Source organism: Dermacentor andersoni, chromosome 11 (assembly GCF_023375885.2).
Source record: "Dermacentor andersoni chromosome 11, qqDerAnde1_hic_scaffold, whole genome shotgun sequence".
NCBI lineage: Eukaryota > Metazoa > Arthropoda > Arachnida > Ixodida > Ixodidae > Dermacentor > Dermacentor andersoni.
In genome coordinates this window covers 12,962,094-12,982,349 of record NC_092824.1, presented here as the reverse complement: position 1 = coordinate 12,982,349, position 20,256 = coordinate 12,962,094, and the positions used below count along the sequence as shown (strand labels likewise).

The 20,256-nt window shown below is 48.7% G+C and overlaps 1 protein-coding gene across 1 annotated transcript in view; it reads left to right on the top strand.

Moving 5' to 3' along the window:
• Positions 1-20,256, top strand: part of LOC126517916 (arylsulfatase B-like) — a 315,163-nt gene that overhangs the window by 78,580 nt on the left and 216,327 nt on the right. Inside the window, exon 4 of the mRNA XM_050167747.3 lies at positions 222-331. Within this exon, the coding sequence (XP_050023704.3) occupies positions 222-331 (110 nt within the window). The remainder of the gene's footprint in view (positions 1-221; positions 332-20,256) is intronic.

Sequence of the window (20,256 nt, the reverse complement as noted above, 5' to 3'; positions counted from 1 at the left end):
ATTCGATGATGGCATAAAATTAGATGGCGCGGTGAAATTAGCAAGTTTGTTGGCGCGAGTTCGAATCAGCTAGCGCAAGACAAGGGCAATTGGAGATCGCTACAGATGCCTTCGTTATACAGCGGACAAAAAAAAAGGTTAATGCAGATGATGGTGACAATAAAACACGAGCGTTAGGCGAGTGGTTTGTCTGATGTTTTTTTCTTTTTTTTTTTTTGCAGGCTTGCAAGGCAGCGCGTACATGCCCCCTGAAGAGGGGCTTCCGTTACAGCTGGCCATGCTTCCAGAGCACCTGAAGAATTTGGGCTACATAAATCACATGGTCGGCAAGGTAAAGTGTTTGCCTATCTTCCCGTTATCTTCGCAACTTTATTCTTGTTGTACTGTGTATGCTGCTCATTTACCCTGTTTCTTTAACACAGAAGCAAGCTTCTGTGCAGTAGCTTATTTGTTCTTTAGATAAGGTAGAGCGTTATTGCTTCATGTACGTATTCAAAGCGAAACTTTGCCCCTTCTCCCGACGTTCCTGACGCTTCTGGGATGTCCTTGCAAGGTGTGCCCCTGGATTTCTTGCAACACCATCAGATGCCGATCGCCTCCTCTTGTCTTGCACGCGCACGCTGCTGGGGTTTTTGCAACACTAGCAGATGGCGCTCGCCTCCGCGCAGCCTGGTATATGGATAAACGAAGGCAATGGATATGTGGAAACACAGGAAAAAACCATAACAGTAAAGGGGAAGAGAAATGCAGCCATAATGAAGCACGGAGCGCTATGGGGATACAATAGGTACGAGATCCTCCGAGGTATGTGGAAAGGTGTAATGGTTCCAGGACTTAGTTTTGGAAATACGGTTGTTTGCTTTAAATCAAGGGCACAATAAGGACTCGACGGGAACCAAAGGTCAGTGAGTCGCCTCGCATTGGGTGCTCACGGGAAGACTACAAATGAAGCTGTGCAGGGTGATATGGGCTGGACTAGTTTTGAAGTAAGGGAAGCTCGCAGTAAAATTGAGTATGAAGAACGGCTGAGGAATATGGAAGGAATTAAATGGGCTGGGAGAGTGTTCAGGTATCTGTACAGGAAAAACATTGATTCACAGTGGAGGAAAAGAACTAGGAAGTTTACGAGCAAGTATGCGGCCTGTATGGTGGGCAACACAGCAACGAAGAAGGTCAAGCGGAAAGTCAGAGAGGCTGAATTAATCTCATGGGTGGCGGCAATAGAAAAGAAACCTGCTATGAGTAACTACTTAAGAGGAAAAAACGAAATCAGGAAAGAAACCATTTACGATAACTCTAAGGGAAGCTCATTACTTTTCGAAGCGGGATCGGGATGCCTTAGAACACGCACCTATAACGCGAGATATAAGAAGGAAGAAGAAGCATGGGCTTGCTGAAGTAAAGCTAGGGAAACGACGGAGCATGTTTTATTAGAATGTGAAGACGTCCACCCAGCGGTCGAGTTAGGCACCACTGGCCTCCTTGGAGCCCTTGGGTTCAGCGGGAGCAGTTGTAAAGCAAACATGTCGGCAATAGACATTAGTAAGAGGCGATTAGAGGATTGGCGGAAGAAAAGTAGGGAAACGACAAAAGACGGAGACGTACAAAAGCAAAGTTCGCAATAGGGGATCAGAAAATTTGGAGGTTGTAGTGCACAGTGTCCTTTTTTTTTATTTTTTCATTGTTTAACCTAGGTAGGATATTGGGCAGTATAGTAGCAAGAGCTTGGTGGCGCAACCCACCGCCCCGTTCCAAAGGGGTCGCTCATAACATCCATCCATCCATCCCGGCCAGCGCCACCGTGGAAGCATCCCCAGCTTGTACGTATCGCACGTGTTGTGCTTGCTTTCTTATGCGACAAAAAAACAGGCGCTAGGCTGTAGAGGTCGCGTGTTGGGCTGTAATAGTGCAAACATTACAATCGTTCATAACCTGAAAAGAGCGCTTGGAGCTGGCGTCTCAACAGCATGCTGGCCGCGTATGCAGCAGGGGTACGTAAACATGTGCCAGCCAAATGGCTCCAAAGCGAGCACTCAGCGTCGAAGACACTCGGGCCCGAAAGAAGCTCCACGCGGAACAGGAGCGCCTTCGCTACACAGCGAAACGTGGTGCAGACCGCGAATGTATGCGGGCTCGAAGACGTGAGGCAAGCCAACGACGCGTGGCGGCAATGAATGACGACGGGCGTCGGAAGCACTACTGCCAGAAGCGACAAGCGCGGCAACAACGCGTGGCTGCCATAGAAGACGTGGAGCGTGGTGAGCACCGAGATCAGAAGCGACAAACAGCACGGTAATTCTTTTCAATGAAAGCAAACAGCACGGAAAGCTTCGCTTACATCAATCAATTTTCACAGGGCATGGGATCCGCATATCCTTTTCCTTACAATCGCCCCATGGCTGAAAAAGGAGCCATCGTGGCGACTTACGGCTTCAGTGTACTAGAAGGGTGTAGTGTGTTCAAGGCTGAGGCGGTTGCTGAAGCTCCTTTTGTACACGTCGCCAGGAGACGCCACTTCAGCATGGGCTGTATGGAACCCGCAGTGCTTCCCGCGACACGATTTGCAACGACGGCTCCTTGCACCGGTTGCGCTTGTGAATGTAGTTTTATTTTTTGTTGCGATAGCAATTGTGGGAACACTCCAAGCGCAGTTCTAACGTGGGCGTCGGCGTCTCCTTGCGGTTCCAAAGGTGATGACAACGTCGCCGCGCGCCCTACGCTGCATGTGTGAGTGAAAGTGTGCGAGGGCAGCCGATTATCGCTGCTTAATCTCACCCGCGCGAAGCGACCAATACGAAGAGGAAACGCGCCGTCTTCTCTAGCGCGCAAGGCACCCACCCACCAATGTTGCGAGGCGCCGCGGGGGGGAGGGGGGGGGCGGGAGGCGGCGTTCTCTCCGGCTACAGCTGTGCATGTGGCGAGATCTTAAGAGCGATGTGCATTGGGAGAGCAGAGTAAAGAGAGAGAGAGGTCACGGGCAACTTTCTGGTGCCTATGAAGGGAAAGCTACGTGTGCGTGGCTGCTGCACATGTGTTACCGCGCCAAGCAGTGCGGCACCGTTCGACAGTGTTTACGGGGGCGTTTATGTTTTCTTTTTCCAGCCTAAATTAACATGGATTAGAACGCGGAACACTTTTCAGAAGCGCTCTCACTTGTGCGTGCTTTGCCTCGCTAGCTTTCCCTTCATAGCCACAGAAAGTTTCCCGCGTGTATACGTAGAAGTACAGCTAGAATAGAACTGGCAGAACTTTCCAAGTTAATCAACAAGCGTAAGATAGCTGACATAAAGATGTATAATATGGATAGAATTGAGAATCCTCTCAGGAACGGAGCAAGCCTAAAACAGTGAAGAAGAAACTAGGAATAGGCAAGAATAATATGCATGCGCTAAGAGACAAAGCCTGCAATATCATTACTAATATGGAAAAGATATTTCAAGTGGCTGAGGAGTTCTATAGAGATTTATACAGTACCAGTGGCAGCCACGACGATAATGGTAGAGGGAATAGTCTAGAGGAATTTGACATTCCACAAGTAACGCCGGAAGAAGTAAAGAAAGCCTTGGCAGCTATACAAAGGGGAAAGGAAGCTGGGGAGGATCAGGTAACAGTAGATTTGTTGAAGGATGATGGGAAGATTGTTCTAGAAAAACTGGACACCCTGTATACGCAATGCCTCATGACGCCGAGCGTACCGGAATCTTGGAAGAACGCTAACATAATCCTAATACATAAGAAAAGGGACGCCAATGACTTTAAAAATTATAGACCGATCTGCTTACTGTCCGTTGCCTACAAAGTATTTACTAAGGTAATCGCAAATAGAATCAGGAACACCTTAGACTTCTGTCAACCAAAGTACTAGGCAGAATTTCATAAAGTCTACTCAACAATAGACCATATTCACACTATCAATCAGGTGATGGAGTACTGTGTGGAATATAACTAACCCTTATATATAGTTTTCATTGATTACGAGAAAGCGTTTGATTCAGTCGAAACCTCAGCAGTCATGCAGGCATTGCGGAATCAGGGTGTAGACGGCTACTGGCAACCTCAACGGTTGCCAGTAGCCGTACATGGGAGATGACGATATAAATCAATTCTAACACAATCAAAGCAATGACCGCGGAATCATAACGACGGCCATGGAAAGGCCCTGAAAGTGGCTGCAACAGAGCGGCTGGATGACGAGCCAATTTTCGACGTTGGCAATCAGGGCACGAGCATGCAGAAGTGTTTGCTGACGTAATTATTCATGCCCCGCAAGTAATATCAAAGTCGAAGGTGCATGTAGACCTTGGACGCTCTCAAGGCCACACTGGCGCTGGACGTGAAATGAACAGCAGATATCGCTACGGAGTTGGCGTTGGACCACTAGAAGACACTTTCGGCCATCATACGATGATTTCGGCGGTGGAGAAGTCCACCTCTGACTGCAAAATGCGCTCTTCGACGGCGGAGCGCACACAACACCGGTAGTCCGACAGGATTTTTCAGTAGTTTATTAATAGTGGCTGTCCATGGGTCATTTTCTGCCCTGAAGCCAAGCCAGTGATGTGAAGTGCGAAGGTAACAGAGCGGGCATCAGAGGTGAAACGTAGCCGATGTCGGGTAGAATCGGCGAACGTAATAAAGCGTCGGCGTCAGAGTGTATGCGCCCAGAGTGGTAGGCAAACCTTATGTCGCGTTTCTGTAGACGTAGGGACCATCGCGCGAGATGGCAAGACGGGTCTTTGATGGGCGACAACCAGCAAAGCGCATGGTGGTCATTGACGACATCAGAAGGCCTGTCATAAAGGTGCGGCTGAAATTTACGAAGAACACGCACAATGGCTAAGCATTACTTTTCAGTCACAGAGTAGTTCACTTTTGGTGAGCATTCGGCGGGCGTAGGCTAGTTTCTAAAGGCAGGCTTTCGCTGCACAAGCATTGCGTCCAGACCGACACCGCTTGCGTCAGTGTGAAATTGATGGCGAGGTCAGTAGACGACGTAAGGTGGTGGATGCGGCGTCGCATTATTCTGACCACGTATAAAGGTCTCTGTTGCGTCAAGGAGCTGTGTCAGAAAGGAAAGGATGCAAACGAAATTCCGCACAAAACGGCGACAATAACAGCACAGGCCTGTGAGGCGACGTAATACCTTAAGTGTCATTGGCTTACGAAATTCGGCCAGGCTGGTGGAGCTTAGCTGAAATAGAATTAATTGTTTTGTACCGAAAAAAAATTTTGCAAGTTCAACTGCAGGCCAGCTTGCGTAAGGCAAGTGAAAACTTTTAAGCATTAAAGATGTTTCTCGAAGTCGGGCGAGGTGGTTCAGCTGGACGAGAACTCCAGAGGGACCTGCGTCGTCAGCCCCTTCCCTAGAAACGTTCACCCGCAACATAATGCGGGCAGGCGAGCAGCTCGTGCCAGGGCGATATTGAAGAAAACGGTCGGCATGGAAGCCTTCGTGGACGCAGCTCAATATGGGCGCTCCGGTAAATTCACGGTCACGGCGGTCAGCGAAAAGGGCGAGCTCCTATCTGCGGCCTCGGTAGGCGCTGTGACGGCCGACGTGGCAGAACAGGTGGCGGTGGCGCTGGCGAGGCAGGATTCAAAAAGGCCGTATATCTACACTGACTCACGCGCGGCCGTCAGGGCTTTCGCTTCGGGAATGGTTGCGAGACAGGTGGAGGCGATTCTGAAAAACAAGTCCAGAACTAATTGTGACCCCGTGCATTATATTATATGGTTCCCAGCTCACATGGGCGACAACGTGCTGCCGGACCGCCCGAACCCCAATGAAATTGCTCACCGCCGTGCGCGAGAATTAACGCGCCGCGACGGCGATGGGGCTACATTGGATCCGGAGGAGCTCGGCCACAGCGACCCCTTATTAACCTTTCACGAGATCGTCTCCCATTATAAAGAGGAACGCAGGCGCTTCCCGCCTCCACATCCAAATCTATGCAGATCACAATCGATCACGCTTAGGATGCTTCAGACGAGGTCATATCCCTCGCGAGGTTTCTCAAGCAGGATTTATCCAGAAATTGATCCACAGTGCCCGGATTGTGGGGAGGTTAGCACTCTACCTCATATGCTCTGGCAGTGTCCTGCGTTACGGGATACGTCCCTCACCAGCGAACGGGACTGGGACGAGGCCATATCTAGTACGCAACTCAAGCTCCAGTCCATGGCCGTCCAGAGGGCCCGTGAAAGAGCGGAGAGGCTTGGCCTCCCGATTCCGACATGGGAGCAGCCAGCGGCGAGCCGGAGGCCCCAACGGGTCTCCACCGGCTAGTTTCTCAGGACCTCATTAAAAGTTCATTGTCTGTCTGTCTGTCGAAGTCGGGCGTAAACACTACAACGTCGTCTAAATAACGGGCATGTTTGCCACTTCAGTCGACGCAGAATGTGGCCGGTGCATTACAAAGGTCAAACGGGACGACATTAAATTCATACATGCCGTCCGGTGTGACAAATGCGGTCTTACAGCCATCACCCTCGGCCATGGGCACCTGCCAGTACCCAGAGCGAAGATCTAAAGCAGAAAGAATTCGTCTCCTTGTAAGCAGTCAAGTGCGTCCTCTATGTACGGTAAAGGATAGACACTCTTCCGTGTGATCTCATTCAAACGACCATCATCGACACAAAATCGGATAGAACCATCTTTCTTTTTATCCGACGACCAAGAAGGTACGTCGATTTCTTCTGTAACGACATGTTCGGCAGGAGGCTGCCCTTAGTGGCGTTTCACAGAGAGGAAGGAACAACCTCGACACGGGCGCAGTCAATTACGGCGTTATGCTTGAAAGAAAACTCCATCCCAAGAAGACGTCATCAGGACAAGAGGCGAGAACAAGAAATTCAATCATATCACCCCATTACTTTATTTCCTTAAGGACCCCTCTATGTGGTATTAGATAAGGGGTGGGTTTACACTATAGCCACATGACGTTACTCAGAAAGAGAATTTGTTACATTATTCAAGAAAGTTGATGGAAAAGTAATTGCAGCAATTTGGTGGGAAAGGCCATTCCCTTCTGATGCTGCGCGCGGGAAAAAATGAAGCAGAAACTGCAACGATGCGGGCACGTGGGCATGGCACTTGAAGTTTAGGACCGACGCGATGGGATGCGCGGGCAGGGGGTAAGATGTAGGTTGGATGGCCGACAGACAGACAGACAGACAGACAGACAGACAGACAGACAGACAGACAGACAGACAGACAGACAGACAGACAGACAGACAGACAGACAGACAGACAGACAGACAGACAGACAGACGGACAAACGGACGGACGGACGGACGGACGGACGGAGGCACGCACGCACGCACGCACGCACGCACGCACGGACGCACGGACGCACGTACGTACGTACGTACGTGCAGGCGGATGGACGGCCGGACGGCCGGATGGACCTTTAATTAGGTCCTGAGGTGCGCTACTGCTCAAGGCGATAGAGCAGCGAACCACTTCCACGTCGGGACGGGTAGGCGGAGCCTCACCGCCGCGTCGTGGGCCCTCTGGACGGCTGAGTTGGCGCACAAGGTCTGAGCTTCTGGGCATGAAGCTCCATGTCCCTTCGGTCGTGCGTTGAGGACCCTGTGATGAGGGGCACTGCCAGAGCATGTGATCTAACGTACAAGCGGCGCCACAATCTGGGCATGTTGGATCAAGGCCTTCGATGAAATGGCTGTAGTAATAAAGACTAGGGTATGATCTGGTATGAAGCATACGGAGGGTAGATGCCTGTGCTCCAGAGAGCTTCTCATGAAGAATCAGGAAAATCCTCCTGCCCAACTGATAAAGTTTGATGAGCTCATTAAAAGTGAGTAAAACTTCCCTAAAGACCGCTAGATTGGAGTCCGAAGATCGCCCAGGCCGCCCAGCGCGGTGAATTATTTCGCGCGCTCGGACGTGAGCGATCTCATTCAGGTTGGCCATGGAGGCCAAATGTGATCCGAGGTGAGCCGGAAACCAGGTGATTGTGTGAGGAGAAATATCCCTATTACTTCAGCTGATACCGATCCGGACGCAAAGGCCCTGACCGCGGCTCGTGAGTATCTTTAGATCTGTAGCTTAGAATCGTCGGGGAGAGCGAGGACGATAGCTACCTGCTCAGCCTTAGTAGGAGTGGAGTGGGGAACAGAACCTGTGTGATCAATCGTCGAGAGCACTACCGCCAGAAGCGCCTGTCGCTTCTGGCAGTATAGTGCTCCTCTGGCAACCTGAGAAGTCAGTTTGCCCCTAACTTGAATTAGGACACCCTCTTATTTCCTTAAATTTGTGCAAAATATGGTTATTAATCAGCTTGCCAGTGTGATTTCTGCAAAAATTAAGTTTTCGTATATGAAAATAGACTAAAAATTTTACACTGAATAATTTTTCTATACTGGTTTTAAAATACTCGAATAGTGGAGTGACTGCACTCAGGGGAAAATCATGTCACAATGCAACTTGTTATGCTAATAAAATGCTTCCTGCTTAAGGCTTATTCACCGAAGACGTCCACACGTTTATATTGTGTTGTTGTCCAAACTTGTTTTGCAAGTGCCAAATTTACTGAAAACTGTATTCGAATTGTAAAGAAATTGGGCTCTGGATCGCCCTTACAAAATGCAACAATGTCAAAGAACATGCCACTTCATGAAACCAAATGTAAAAGACGTGATTCGGTTTTTTTTTCTTTTTTTTTTCATGCCGTGTACTTTTGTAGCACCACCCCACTTACCAACTTGCCCGTCATTTGCGACGAATCACGCAGATGCGCAGTCAATCTTTTCTTTCCTCCAAAGCAAAGCACTCCCAAACACATGACCACTGGGGCCATGTCGAAGGTCGTTTAGCCTATGGGCCAGTTTCAGTGAATATAGTATACGCGTGCATAGCTTTTTTTCAACCCAGCGACCGCATTGTCGTGCTCGGCACTAGATACGTGTGCCGACTTACACCCAGATTCGCCCATCCTGCCTTGTTTCATGTTGCAGTGTGCGCAAGGTAACGTATGGTCTTCGTTAGTAGTTAATCTTCCTTAGAAGACCACACGTTCAAAACGTGGTGGTTAATCGGTTGTCCATTCCAGGGGCTCTAGTGGTTGACGGGGCTCAGCGGCATATGTCCGGCGAGGTAACACTTCCGATGCCACCAAAAAAGAAGGGACACCGTATTCGTTTTGTTTTAAAAAAAAAAAGTGAGTCGATCTTTGTTGTCAAAAGCACGAAATTTATTTTGGCTGTTCGTCATTAAAGCAGTATTTTGAAATGCCACGCAATTAGACTCGATTAATGTCTCGCGCTTGACCGCGGGAAGCGATGTAGGAAAACGACAGCGCTATGAGTGTTACCTAGTACCCATGCAGAGAAAATCTTTCCTTGACGAGGTTCGGGTGACTGTTCTGGGCAAATTTTGGGTTTTGAATGCTGGTAGCATAGTCGGAGACCAAGCCCGTCTGCCAGCGCAGCCGCATCAAGGCAGCAAAGTGAATAATTATCTGGCGGCCGTAACTCACTACTTTTGACTGAAGAAGTTGGCCCATGACGAAACATACATCGCAAAAACAATAGTATCAGAATTCTGACAAACGTAGACATGTTAACCAACACAACTTAATAGAGGGGTCGACAGTAGAAGGTGACCTTTACTAGCGCGCCTTTGTGCAAAACGCAAGAGCTGTGTAGCACTGCAGTTGATAGCGGCTTGAACGCCCCTTTCTTAAAGCGAAGCTTGCCGTGTCTCATCCTTCAACTTTTCCACTGCTGCTGCTGCTGCTGCCGCTGCTGTCTGGAACACCGCATGGAGGGGTGGGGGCGGGACAGTGAGGGTTCATGTACATGTCATGAGGACGGCTGAGAGGAAAGGCGATGAGGAAAACTAATTTCGATCTCTCCGTCGCGACGTCACAATCCATTCTGGCATTGCCTAGGCGTAGCCACAATACCTTCTAGACTGCTGAAGTTATCCGTGTGCCCCCCGCAAAAGCACAGTAGAAGCTGTAGCGCTTACTTTTGTACTAACGCACAACATTTCTTACGGGAAGTAGATATAATGGCGGGGGTGAGGTAGCGAGAATCGACACAGTCACGTAACGAGTGAAAACACCCACGCTACTCTTCGTTCGTGGCAGCTAGCATACAGGGGGGTGGGAATCGTGGGAGAAGTAAAGGCGTCGTAATAAAGCAAAGAAACGCTAATACTATGTAGGCACGGCAGCAGTTGCAGACAAACTTTTAAATTCCCGTTAAAGGGACGGTAAGGCACGTTTCTACGATTTATGAAAGATACAGACCATGTGGATTTGTCCAGAGGACAAATGAGGTGGGGAGTGCAGGCGCAAACGCATTCGTTCGTTTTAGGTCAGGTGAAGCCACCGGGCGTACAACAGAGGCGAGCACAAAAAAACGTGAAGGGCCCACAGCGGAGTTGCGTCCCCGAACGCCTCCGCGCGACTTGCGTGCCCTGACATAAAAATCTATTAACGCAGTGCAGTATATTCGCGACGCTACCGAAAGTATCAGTCTATTAAATAAAATCACTTCTCCAGCCACCGCAGTAGTTTTGTGGATATGGTGTTGCTTGAGTTCCCAAGTTCAATTCAGGCTCTCCAGGCTCTCCCGCCACCGCAGTAGCTTTGTGGATATGGTGTTGCTTGAGTTCTCAAGCTGAAGTCTAGTGTTTGACGAAAACTCGTCTGGCGAGGAAAGAACATGGCTGAAAAACGTACACCCGCCAACTGAAAAGATTCAAAACACAAATTGACGTTTTGGCGCCCAATACGGGTGCCTTGTTCACAATGAAGGAATGCAGGATGGTCTTTATTATATATGCGTCGGAAGACGTAATGCGCTTGCGTACAACTCAGGGAGGGGCCCCCGTGTCCGGTTTATCGTGTTAGTAGTAGATTGTATGCAGAATGATTCAAGGAGCAATCGGGATGACAATTTTCCTCTCTCTTTCGAAGATAGAAGCCGAATGCCAGTTAATACTGTGTCCAGTCTTTTCGTGATGCTCTGCCAGGGCGCTAGAAACCGTGTGTCCTTTGGCTACATCATTGCGGTGCTGCTGTAACCTTCTTTTAAAGTTCCTCGTCTCGCCTACGTAGCACGCCTGGCAGCCCTGCCAAGGAATTTTGTAGATGACGCCCGGAAACTTCTCTTTTAAGGCTCCGGCTGCCGTATTTCGATACGGTGAAAGGCAACAATGCTCCTGCACTTCGATTTATGTGCACGTTAAACAATCCGAGGTGTTCAAAATTAATCCCGAGTTTCTCCCTACCGCGTGTCTTCTATGGCTAGTAGGTCCGACGTGTTCGCTGAGAAACTAAGCGGGAATAGAAAGAGACAGAAGAAAGAGGAAAGGCAGGGATGTTCACCAGCAAGGAAGACTCGGTTTGTTACCCTACGCCGGTGAGAGAAGGAAAAGGGGGTAAAATGATGAAAAAGTATATATATAGAAAGAAACGGGGAGCACAGACACAAAATGACAGACGGTCACCATCACTGCGTACCGTCGCCGCACAACATAGTAGCACTTGTACCGCTATAATTATTCAGGTACGATCGCGTGACCAAGTCTGTTGTCCTTAAAAACTGCTACAGTGCCCTCCTCACACTCCGCTGCATTGGCTTGTGATTTCGGCGTTCCGAAATCATCTCCTCTATTAAAGGTCTTTCATCAAAGCGCGCGCTATCGCGATTGCGAGGCATCGTCTCTGTAAATTGTAGGATTGTAAGCACGAATAAATTACACAAGACGCAAGAAACAGACAAAGACAAAAGCTTCCACCTGCCATCTATTCCTCTTCTAGCGGTGCGACTGCCGGCTCCAAAACAGGGGGAAAGGATGGCCTCACGTGCAGTTAGCGCGAGAATAGAACGCGCTGGCGCGCTCGGCCGGAGTGGCCGCGGTGTCGGCTGCTCCCGAGATCACGCGGGACCGAGGCTGGCCGGCCTAAACAAATCGTGGCCACAGCGGCTACCTCTTCGCGTAGCATCTCACAAAGTGGTGATCCGGACGACCGAGCCCAGCCATGCCAGTGTCAACTCACCGATTCTACCAAGGCGAGGGACGTGACCTCACGCAGTCCGGCAGACCTCCCGCGGTTGCAGGGTATTCGGAATTCTACATCGAAATGCCGGACATCTGGTTCATCCAGCTAGACAGCCACGTCGTCCTTCTCAACAAGGTTCCAGGGTCCGGCTGCCACTCCACGACCCCGACTTCTACGGCGACTTACGTGCCGCCGTCCCTGCTCACTATGTCACAGAAGGGTTGACATCTGGGCCAGTTGGTAGATAGTTGTAGGAAAAAACGAGTCACAAAACACAAAGGGAATTCACGGAGCCAAACGTAAGCGCTTTCGGTAATTCTTGGGCCCATCGTTCTCTTGCCTTGGACGTTGCTGCAAGCTGTCCGCTTTCCATTTGGGGGCACCTCACTCATCACGGATACAGAGCCTCGGCTACCGTCTCCACTAGGCGCAAATTTCACTCTCGCAGGCACGGCGACGCCACAAGCACCACCTTCGCGATGCATTCATCGACGACCGTAACCATGATGCTATCGGCATTCGAGATTTCGCCGCAAGCAGCGGCAGGTGAGCCTTCCGATGTGCTGTGTTCACACCTTCGGCAGATGCATGACCTACTGAAGTTTTGCAGGAGCAGCTCTGCTATCTGGTTTCTTATGCTAGAGAATCACTTCTACCTCAACAACATGAGTGACCAACACTTGCGCTGTCTACACGCAAGTCCCAAGCTGCGAGACGGTGCACTTTTGCAGCTCTGACTTCTGCAGGCCCGGGCATCTACGAGGACCCGCGGCAGGTCGTGATTTCGCAGTGCGGTATCACTGTAGCTGTGCGTCACTCACGACCTACGCTGCCTGTTTAGCCTGGTACATTTCTCTTGGATTGCGTGAACCCGACTCTACCAACGACGACACTATCTGTACACTTTACGTTGCACCTTCTTTCACTCGCACTTGGAGGGGTGCTCTGTAGAGGCGCGGCTATCGCTTCCAAAGCAGGCGAAGAAGATGGATGGGCTCATGTGCAGATAGCACGAGAATAGAACACGCTAGCGCGCTCGATATGATCGGCTACCCTGCTCCCGAGATCCCGCTGCACTATGGTTGGCCGGCCAAAACAAACAGTGACCACGGTCGCTACCTCTTCGCGTTGCCTCCCACACTGTCAGCGTCACGCCAAGCTATGCAGTCTTTCGAGCGCTTGCGTAGCGCCACTTCTTTACGAGAAAGTGCGAAGCCGTATCAGCTAGAACCATCGCCCGTGTCAGAAGCAATCCCAAAGAAAATCAAGCTCGGATTTGTCCAAAACAGTGTATGCCTCACTTATGTAGATAGTTGAATGCTTGCTGATGAACAAGGCTTCCAAAGAAAGACAAACAAGCGATGTTGCTTGCAGATCTGACTAAAAGCCTTCTGTCACCAAACTGGCGCCTCGCATACACACCCCGTAATAGTCGTCGTCATCATCATAAGCAGCCTATATTTTATGTCCACTGCAGGACGAAGGCATGTTCCAAAGATCTCCAATTACCTCTGTAGTGCGCTAGTAGATTCCAACTTCCTCTACAAATTGCCTATTTTCATCAACAGACCTTATTTTCTGCCGTCCTCAACTGCGCTTTCTTTCCCTTGGCACCCATTCTTTAACTATAATGAACCACCGGGTTTCTGCCCGATGAATTGCATGCCCTGCCAAGTTACGTGTCGTTTTTCTCTTAATGTCATCAAGAATATCAGCTATCCCAGTTTGCTCTCTAATCAACACCGCTTTCTTCCTATCTCTTGACGTTAGGCCTAACATTTTTGGTTCCATTGCTGCAGTCTTTAACTTGTTCTCGAGCTTATTTGTTAACCTTCCTGTTTCTGTCCTATTTGTTAGCCCCGGTAGAATGTAATGATTGTACACTTTTCAACGACAGTGGTAAGCTGCCAGTCAGGATTTGGTAATGCTCATAAAATGAGCTCTAACCCATTTTATTCATATGTAAATTTATTTCTCGCGATCAGAATCCGCTCTAAGTACTTGACTAGATAGGCGTACGCCTGCAGAGACTCTAGAGGTCGGCTGGCAATCATTAGTTCTTGTTCCCTTGCCAGGCTATTTAACATTATCTTTGTCTTCTGTATAGTAATCTTCAACACCACTCTTACAGTTTTTCAGATAATGACTGCAGTCATTTTTTGCAATTCACCTGCAGGGTTGCTGAACAGGACAATGCCATCTGCTAAGCGGATGTTGTTGAGATGTTCGCTATACACTCTCACTCATATGCCTTTCCACTCAAATAGCTTCAATAATTATTCTAAGCATGCAGTGAATAGCATAGGAGAGAGTGTGTCTTATTGCCTGACCCCTCTATTGATAAGTAATTTTCCACTTTTCTTGTGGAGAAGCAAGATGGCTGCGGAATCTCTGTCGATGTTTCACAAGGCATTCACTTATGCCTTCTGTATTCTTGATTATGCAGTGCCTCCAAGGCTGCTGGTATCTGTACTGGCAGGTTTCAGTGGCGGAAGCTGATCGCCCAAAAACCGCATTCGTTGCTCCAGATCGTTCGCACAAATTTAGCGACATGTTATTCGGACTGTCTAATGTGCCGGCTATATCCCAAAGAATGATGGACAATATCTTGCGCGGCTTGAAGTGATGCACATGCGTTTGCCCAAACCGTCTTCGCTCCTCATTATTATGACGCACATTTTTTCATCTCCAACATGTGCCTGACAATGTCTGACGGACTCTTAACTTCAACTCAACGCAAAAGTCTACAAGGTACTAAATTATTTTCTTCATGAAGCTGTCGAGAGTGGTGTCAGTGCGAGGAAGAGGACATATATCTTTACAGGTAATCCTACTTAGGCCGCGAGTAGTCGAACCAGCAGCGTATGGAACGGTCATCTTGATGAGTACAACGGGAGATGCCCAGGGTCTGTGGAAAGCGCTAATGGCGCCAAGATGAAGCAGATCGTCGACTTCCTGAGTAATGGCCCTGGCTCAGTGGCGGAAACACGGTACGGCAGTTAGCATAAAGGCGTGTAACATTCAGTGTCAATGGCGTCCTGCATAGGGAATTTTCATCCAAGTGGAGGCTGCTTGAGGACAAAATAAGCGCGAAAGTGCTCAAGGAAGTGAAGTAACTGCGAGTGTTGTACATCTGTAAGGCCATGGGGCAATAGAGCCGCTAAACGCAGTCGTACGAAAAGCATCTTTGGTGGTGTCAAGTTTACTGATGGCACTGAGTTTTCTGGGGGATGCATCATGCGGTACGTCTGACATAAGTATGGCGCCAATGGGCTGGACACTTCCAAGACATTCACCACGAATCAGCGTTATCGGAGAAGCCAGCGGGTTTGGAACAAGCAATGTACTGGAGCCGGACGTGACGTCGAGAGTGAAAAATTGGAGCGGAAGGGTTTTGCGTATCAAGATGTCTGAGAGTGTAAAAAAGTGCGACTGCGTCCGGTGCGTTGTTGCTGGAGACGGGTACAACTGAAAGCAGAAGAAAAGGGCGAAACGCAATTATCCTGGTGCACGACAAATTTTGGCGGAGTAGTCCGGATGTTGTCATAAACCGCATAACGGAGAGAAAACGAAAATTTCGGCACGTGACAGCGTTACGGTGCGAAAAAAAATTACAACCCAGGATGACTTTGTGCGAACAGGCAGATAGTATGATGAAATCACTCGTGCACTAAGCTGCCTTGATGGTGACGCAAGCCGTGCAGGCTACTAAAGATCAAACTGCTAATGCACCTGTTGTGCGTTGCGACAATTTATACAGTGACGCAGTGAGCGAAGCAGTGTGTGGCTAGGGTTTCCTGCATTTTTGTTCTCTGTGAAAAAAAACTATCATCATCAATGGCTCCTACCCTCGTAAGCATTCATGCTCCCATAAGCAAGAAAAAAATGCAATGGATCATAGCCCCATAAGCCAGAGGCTACAAGCACTCATCAAAGCGAAGCGAACAGTGCTTAAATTCTTTCTAATCAAGCATACAACATACAGAAAAGCTTGTCGAAACCTGTCCTCATCAATGGCTCATACCCCCGTGAGCAATGGCTCATGCCTCCGTAACCTAGCAAAAATTCAGTCACTCATAGTCACATAAGGTTCACGGCTACTCACTTTGCGTGAATTAGCTGCGATGACACTACCCCTGTTGTCGTTGTCGGCGATTTTAATGTGGATGTGTGGGTACCGAAAAGGGAGCGGTTTACGCGTTCCGTGTCGCAGACATACGCCTTGCGATGCCACACTACTCAGCGGCATGCGTGCATCGATTTGACGTTATCAAAGAATGTGATTGCAGTTGCGCGTGAAATAATGACCACCGATCCAGACAATGAATGAGTGTGCGTACCTTTCGTCACGATGACCACCCGTCAAAACACTAAATGAGTTCCTACCTTTGTTCAAAATTGTGTCTCTTCCGTATCGTGTGCTAAACAGCTTCCCTGGTCAGCCACCTCCACAGAGTGGAATAGCTCATGATTTTTTTCCTAATCAGCGATAAGATTTGCGTGCGCTACTTAAACTACAGCGCCGGTGTTCACAAGCCCTACCGTAGAAATACATTCAGCAACAACTTCGAGAACGTTCATAGGCGACAAGTGGGGACTTCGGAAGTTCGATGGCCACGAAGCTCTTGCCCCAGGAGCTGCGACGCTTAGTTTTCCGGTTCGGAGGGCGATGGTCGACAATTCATAGGAGTCAGCGAGAGACGGTGCGGCGAAGTTGAGCGGCAGTTGATGAACGACGGAGAAGCAGAGTTAGGTGGTTGGTCGCCGGAGCTATAAGGTGATTTGCTGAAGGGTTTGAATCCGGGCCAGTTGGTACATAGGTGAAGGGAAAAAACCAGTCACAAAATACAGAAGGGAAGACGAGAGGTTCACACCACAACTGGACTATCAACTGAGCTTTATTAGAAATGGCGTAGTCCCAGCAAGGCCAGCAGAGCGTGCGCAACAACAGCTTCTCTAGTCACAGAACATGAAAAGACAGGATAAAACATCATCGTGAGCAACCTAAAAAAGCAATTTTTTCTTCATGTAAGCGTGCCGAGTTGTACTAATGCAGTCGTCACCTAATAAACTGATGTAGTACGCTTCCAGGATTTCTCGCTCTTATTTGCCCTTGCCCCTACCAAAATCGTTACATTGCTGAACAATGGGTAACAGCCACATTCATTACAATGGCGAGGCAAGTTTGTACCGTTATCGTATCCCAGGGAGGAGTGATGTTGACGCAGGCGGTCATTATTACATCGACCGGTTTGGCCTATGCACACTCTCTAGCATGTGAAAGGGGACTTATACACAACCTGTGCGACACATGCCGTGAAACGGTTTTCGTGCTGCGTTGTCCAAATGTTATTCCTTACCCTGCCTCGAGAAATGCGCGAGCACAGAGCCGAAAGCTTGTATGGGGCAGAAAACACTAAACTCATTTCCTGCTTGGCCGCAACGTTTTTGACGTTGTGGCTCACTTTATGCACATACGGCATGGCTTCGAGTTTCCTACATTCAGTTGCCCCAAAATCTGCCGGCTTTGTACGCTCTTTCTTAAGCCTCTGAAGCAGCGATTCAGCCACCGCTTTTCTTCTTTGTAGGCAAAGCCAAGAAAGCTCTTTTAGCATTTGGTTCTGCACGTTCAAAGATTGTAAAACGACGGATTGCAATGGATTGTTTCCGCAATGCACTCAAAAAAAGCTTTCAACACGCTATTAAAAGTAGTTTTGACGTACAATTCCAACGTTTGGAAACCACAGGGTTCCATCAACCCCTTCTGAAAGCGGTGGCTGAATCGCTGCTTCAGAGGCTCAAGAAAGCTTATGAACTTCACAAAGAAAGCTGAGATTATGTGTCTCCAGCACATGGTCTGTTGTTGCTTTGTAGACAATCGTCGACTTTGCATGGCAAGGAAAGTAGTCCTCGGCATCGCGTGGCAACACAATGTGCCCGCAACTCTGTCGCGGTGCCAACGCTGATCAGTGTCGTAAATAGTGCCCCTTCTGTGCGTCTACACACCAAGGAATCCACGTAGGACCCCTGAGATTTCACAGCGACGTAATCTTGCTTTGCGGGACCACCGCTGCACATCTTTATCTTGTCAGTTGTCTCTACCATGTGCTTGAAGTCTTCGATGGTAGTCGGTTGTACTTCAAGGTCGATTGGGCTCTTGAAATTGCAGTTTAGTATAAATTCCTCGAATATTTGCCCATGAACGCCTTCCATGTCATAGATGCACTTCGTTACAGAAGGAACTGTGTCCTCACTTACAAAAACCGGCGTTTTGCTTGGAGAGCAACATCCAACTATCTGAATTTGAAATTTTCCCTACCTTGTAGTGTTCCCATGAAAGCGGAAGCTTGACTCTTCCTGGATGCAGAAAGAGCTCCTGCAAAAGTTAGTTTCGATCTCTGTTCAGAGAGTGTGTCTTGCCCTTTCGAGCAGTGGAGCTGCTTGTGCCACATTTTCGGATTCTTGCTTTGAAGGCACACTCAAACTATTCTCTTTGCTTAATAAATTCCTGCCAGGCTGCCATCAGAAGGACGCTTCTCAAAGGAAGGCTGAGAATTTTCATTACGGCACGTGTTTGGAGAAGGGAAGGCGCCTATAGTGTGTAGGTGTAGACAAATTGACCTCCTCATGTCATTCCGCATCGGCGTCTTCTGGTTCCTCCTCGCTCTATGGATCATTGAGAGCGCCAGGCTTCCCTCAAAAATTTAAGGAACGGCTGCCTTTCGATGTCGAGGCAATTTTTTTACATCGCTGAAGTACCTGTCAAAAATAAGGTGCATCTCGAAGTGTCGCGCACATATTTTGTCTTTTGCTTCAAATGGTCGCTGACTTTAAAGGGACACTAAAGCGAAACAATAAATCAGTTTAGACTAATGCGGCATTGTTTGAGAACCCTGCAGGAAGTCATTTCAAAAAAATCGTTTGATTATTAGATGAGAAAATGAAGGTCCAAGTATCAGTATTTGAATTTCGCGCCGAAGCTCCAGCACCGGTACGTCAGCGTGACGTCAGGGATACCAAAGTACGTTTTCGCATTTGGGCCGCGTTGGCTGAATAAAGGTTCCCGAAGCTTGCCATGTTTAATATCTGGTTTCCTTAGAACACAATGTAGTCAATCTGTACCGCTATATATAATTAGTAGGCCCTAGAAGAAGCCATCAAAATCCAAGACGTCACAGCCCCCAGGTGCGGGAACTCAAGTAGGCGTCGCCACCCGTATTTCGTTTTTGCGCTTTTTCTGGCTTACGAAACGTCTTATCGTTGTAAGAGTTGTGTTTTTGGTGTTGTAGAACGGTAATCTACTGATGCAGTAGAAATCATTTTTCCCTTTAGTGTCCCTTTAAAGACTTTTTTGTCTCCACTGGTGCACCAGCTGCGGATTAGATTGCGCCGTGCTGAGCGAATACTTCTCCTTTCATTTGTCTTCCCAGATTTACAGCCGGTAACATCGTTCATCGTTTCATGTCCTGTTGCTCCGTCTATTCACGCTAAAGTATCACGATACCTTGTTCCGCCAGGCATGTATAAACATGCTGCAGACATGCCAAACAAAGCGAGGAACATGAAAATTTGGAATGTTTCGCGCAGACGTTCAGGCATAAAAAACAAGTGCGTCTGCTGTGCCTTTTCGTGCAGCATTTTTTTTTTTTTTCGTCTGTGTCCTCTAAAAACATGGAAAAATGTTTCACTTAGGTTAAGAAAGAGCGCTGTCATGTGTTCATTCGCGCTTTTATTTTTCGTGGGCATATATTATTCGTGTTTGATTGCTGTCAAAGTAACACAGGCGAGGGTCCGAATTTCTAGCAGGCGACACGCTGTACGCGCGCCGCAACGCCCGTTCTGCGCCGCCGTCGTCGCCGGCCTCCGCCAATCAGCGCATGCGCATAGAGAAAGAAAAAAAAGTTCAGAGTGGACACTCCCACACACTCCAGCGGCCCAATCGGCCCTAGCGCGCCTGGTGGTTGGTGAGAGCAACTGGCCTGCACTTCCTGTTTCGGTTTCGTTGGCGCGAAATTTCGGTTATCCCGCGTAACCGACGTTAGGCTGTAGCGGAAGCTTGCCATTTCAGACCACTTTTGATCACCCAAGTGGTAACGCTTTTATTTGTCGTTTTGGTTTAGCGATTCCCTATTTTGTCTAGATCAAAATTTGGTGTGAATTGAGGTCGTGACGCAATTTTTCTTTCGATTATAACAGATGGAGATAGAGCTAATCAGAATTC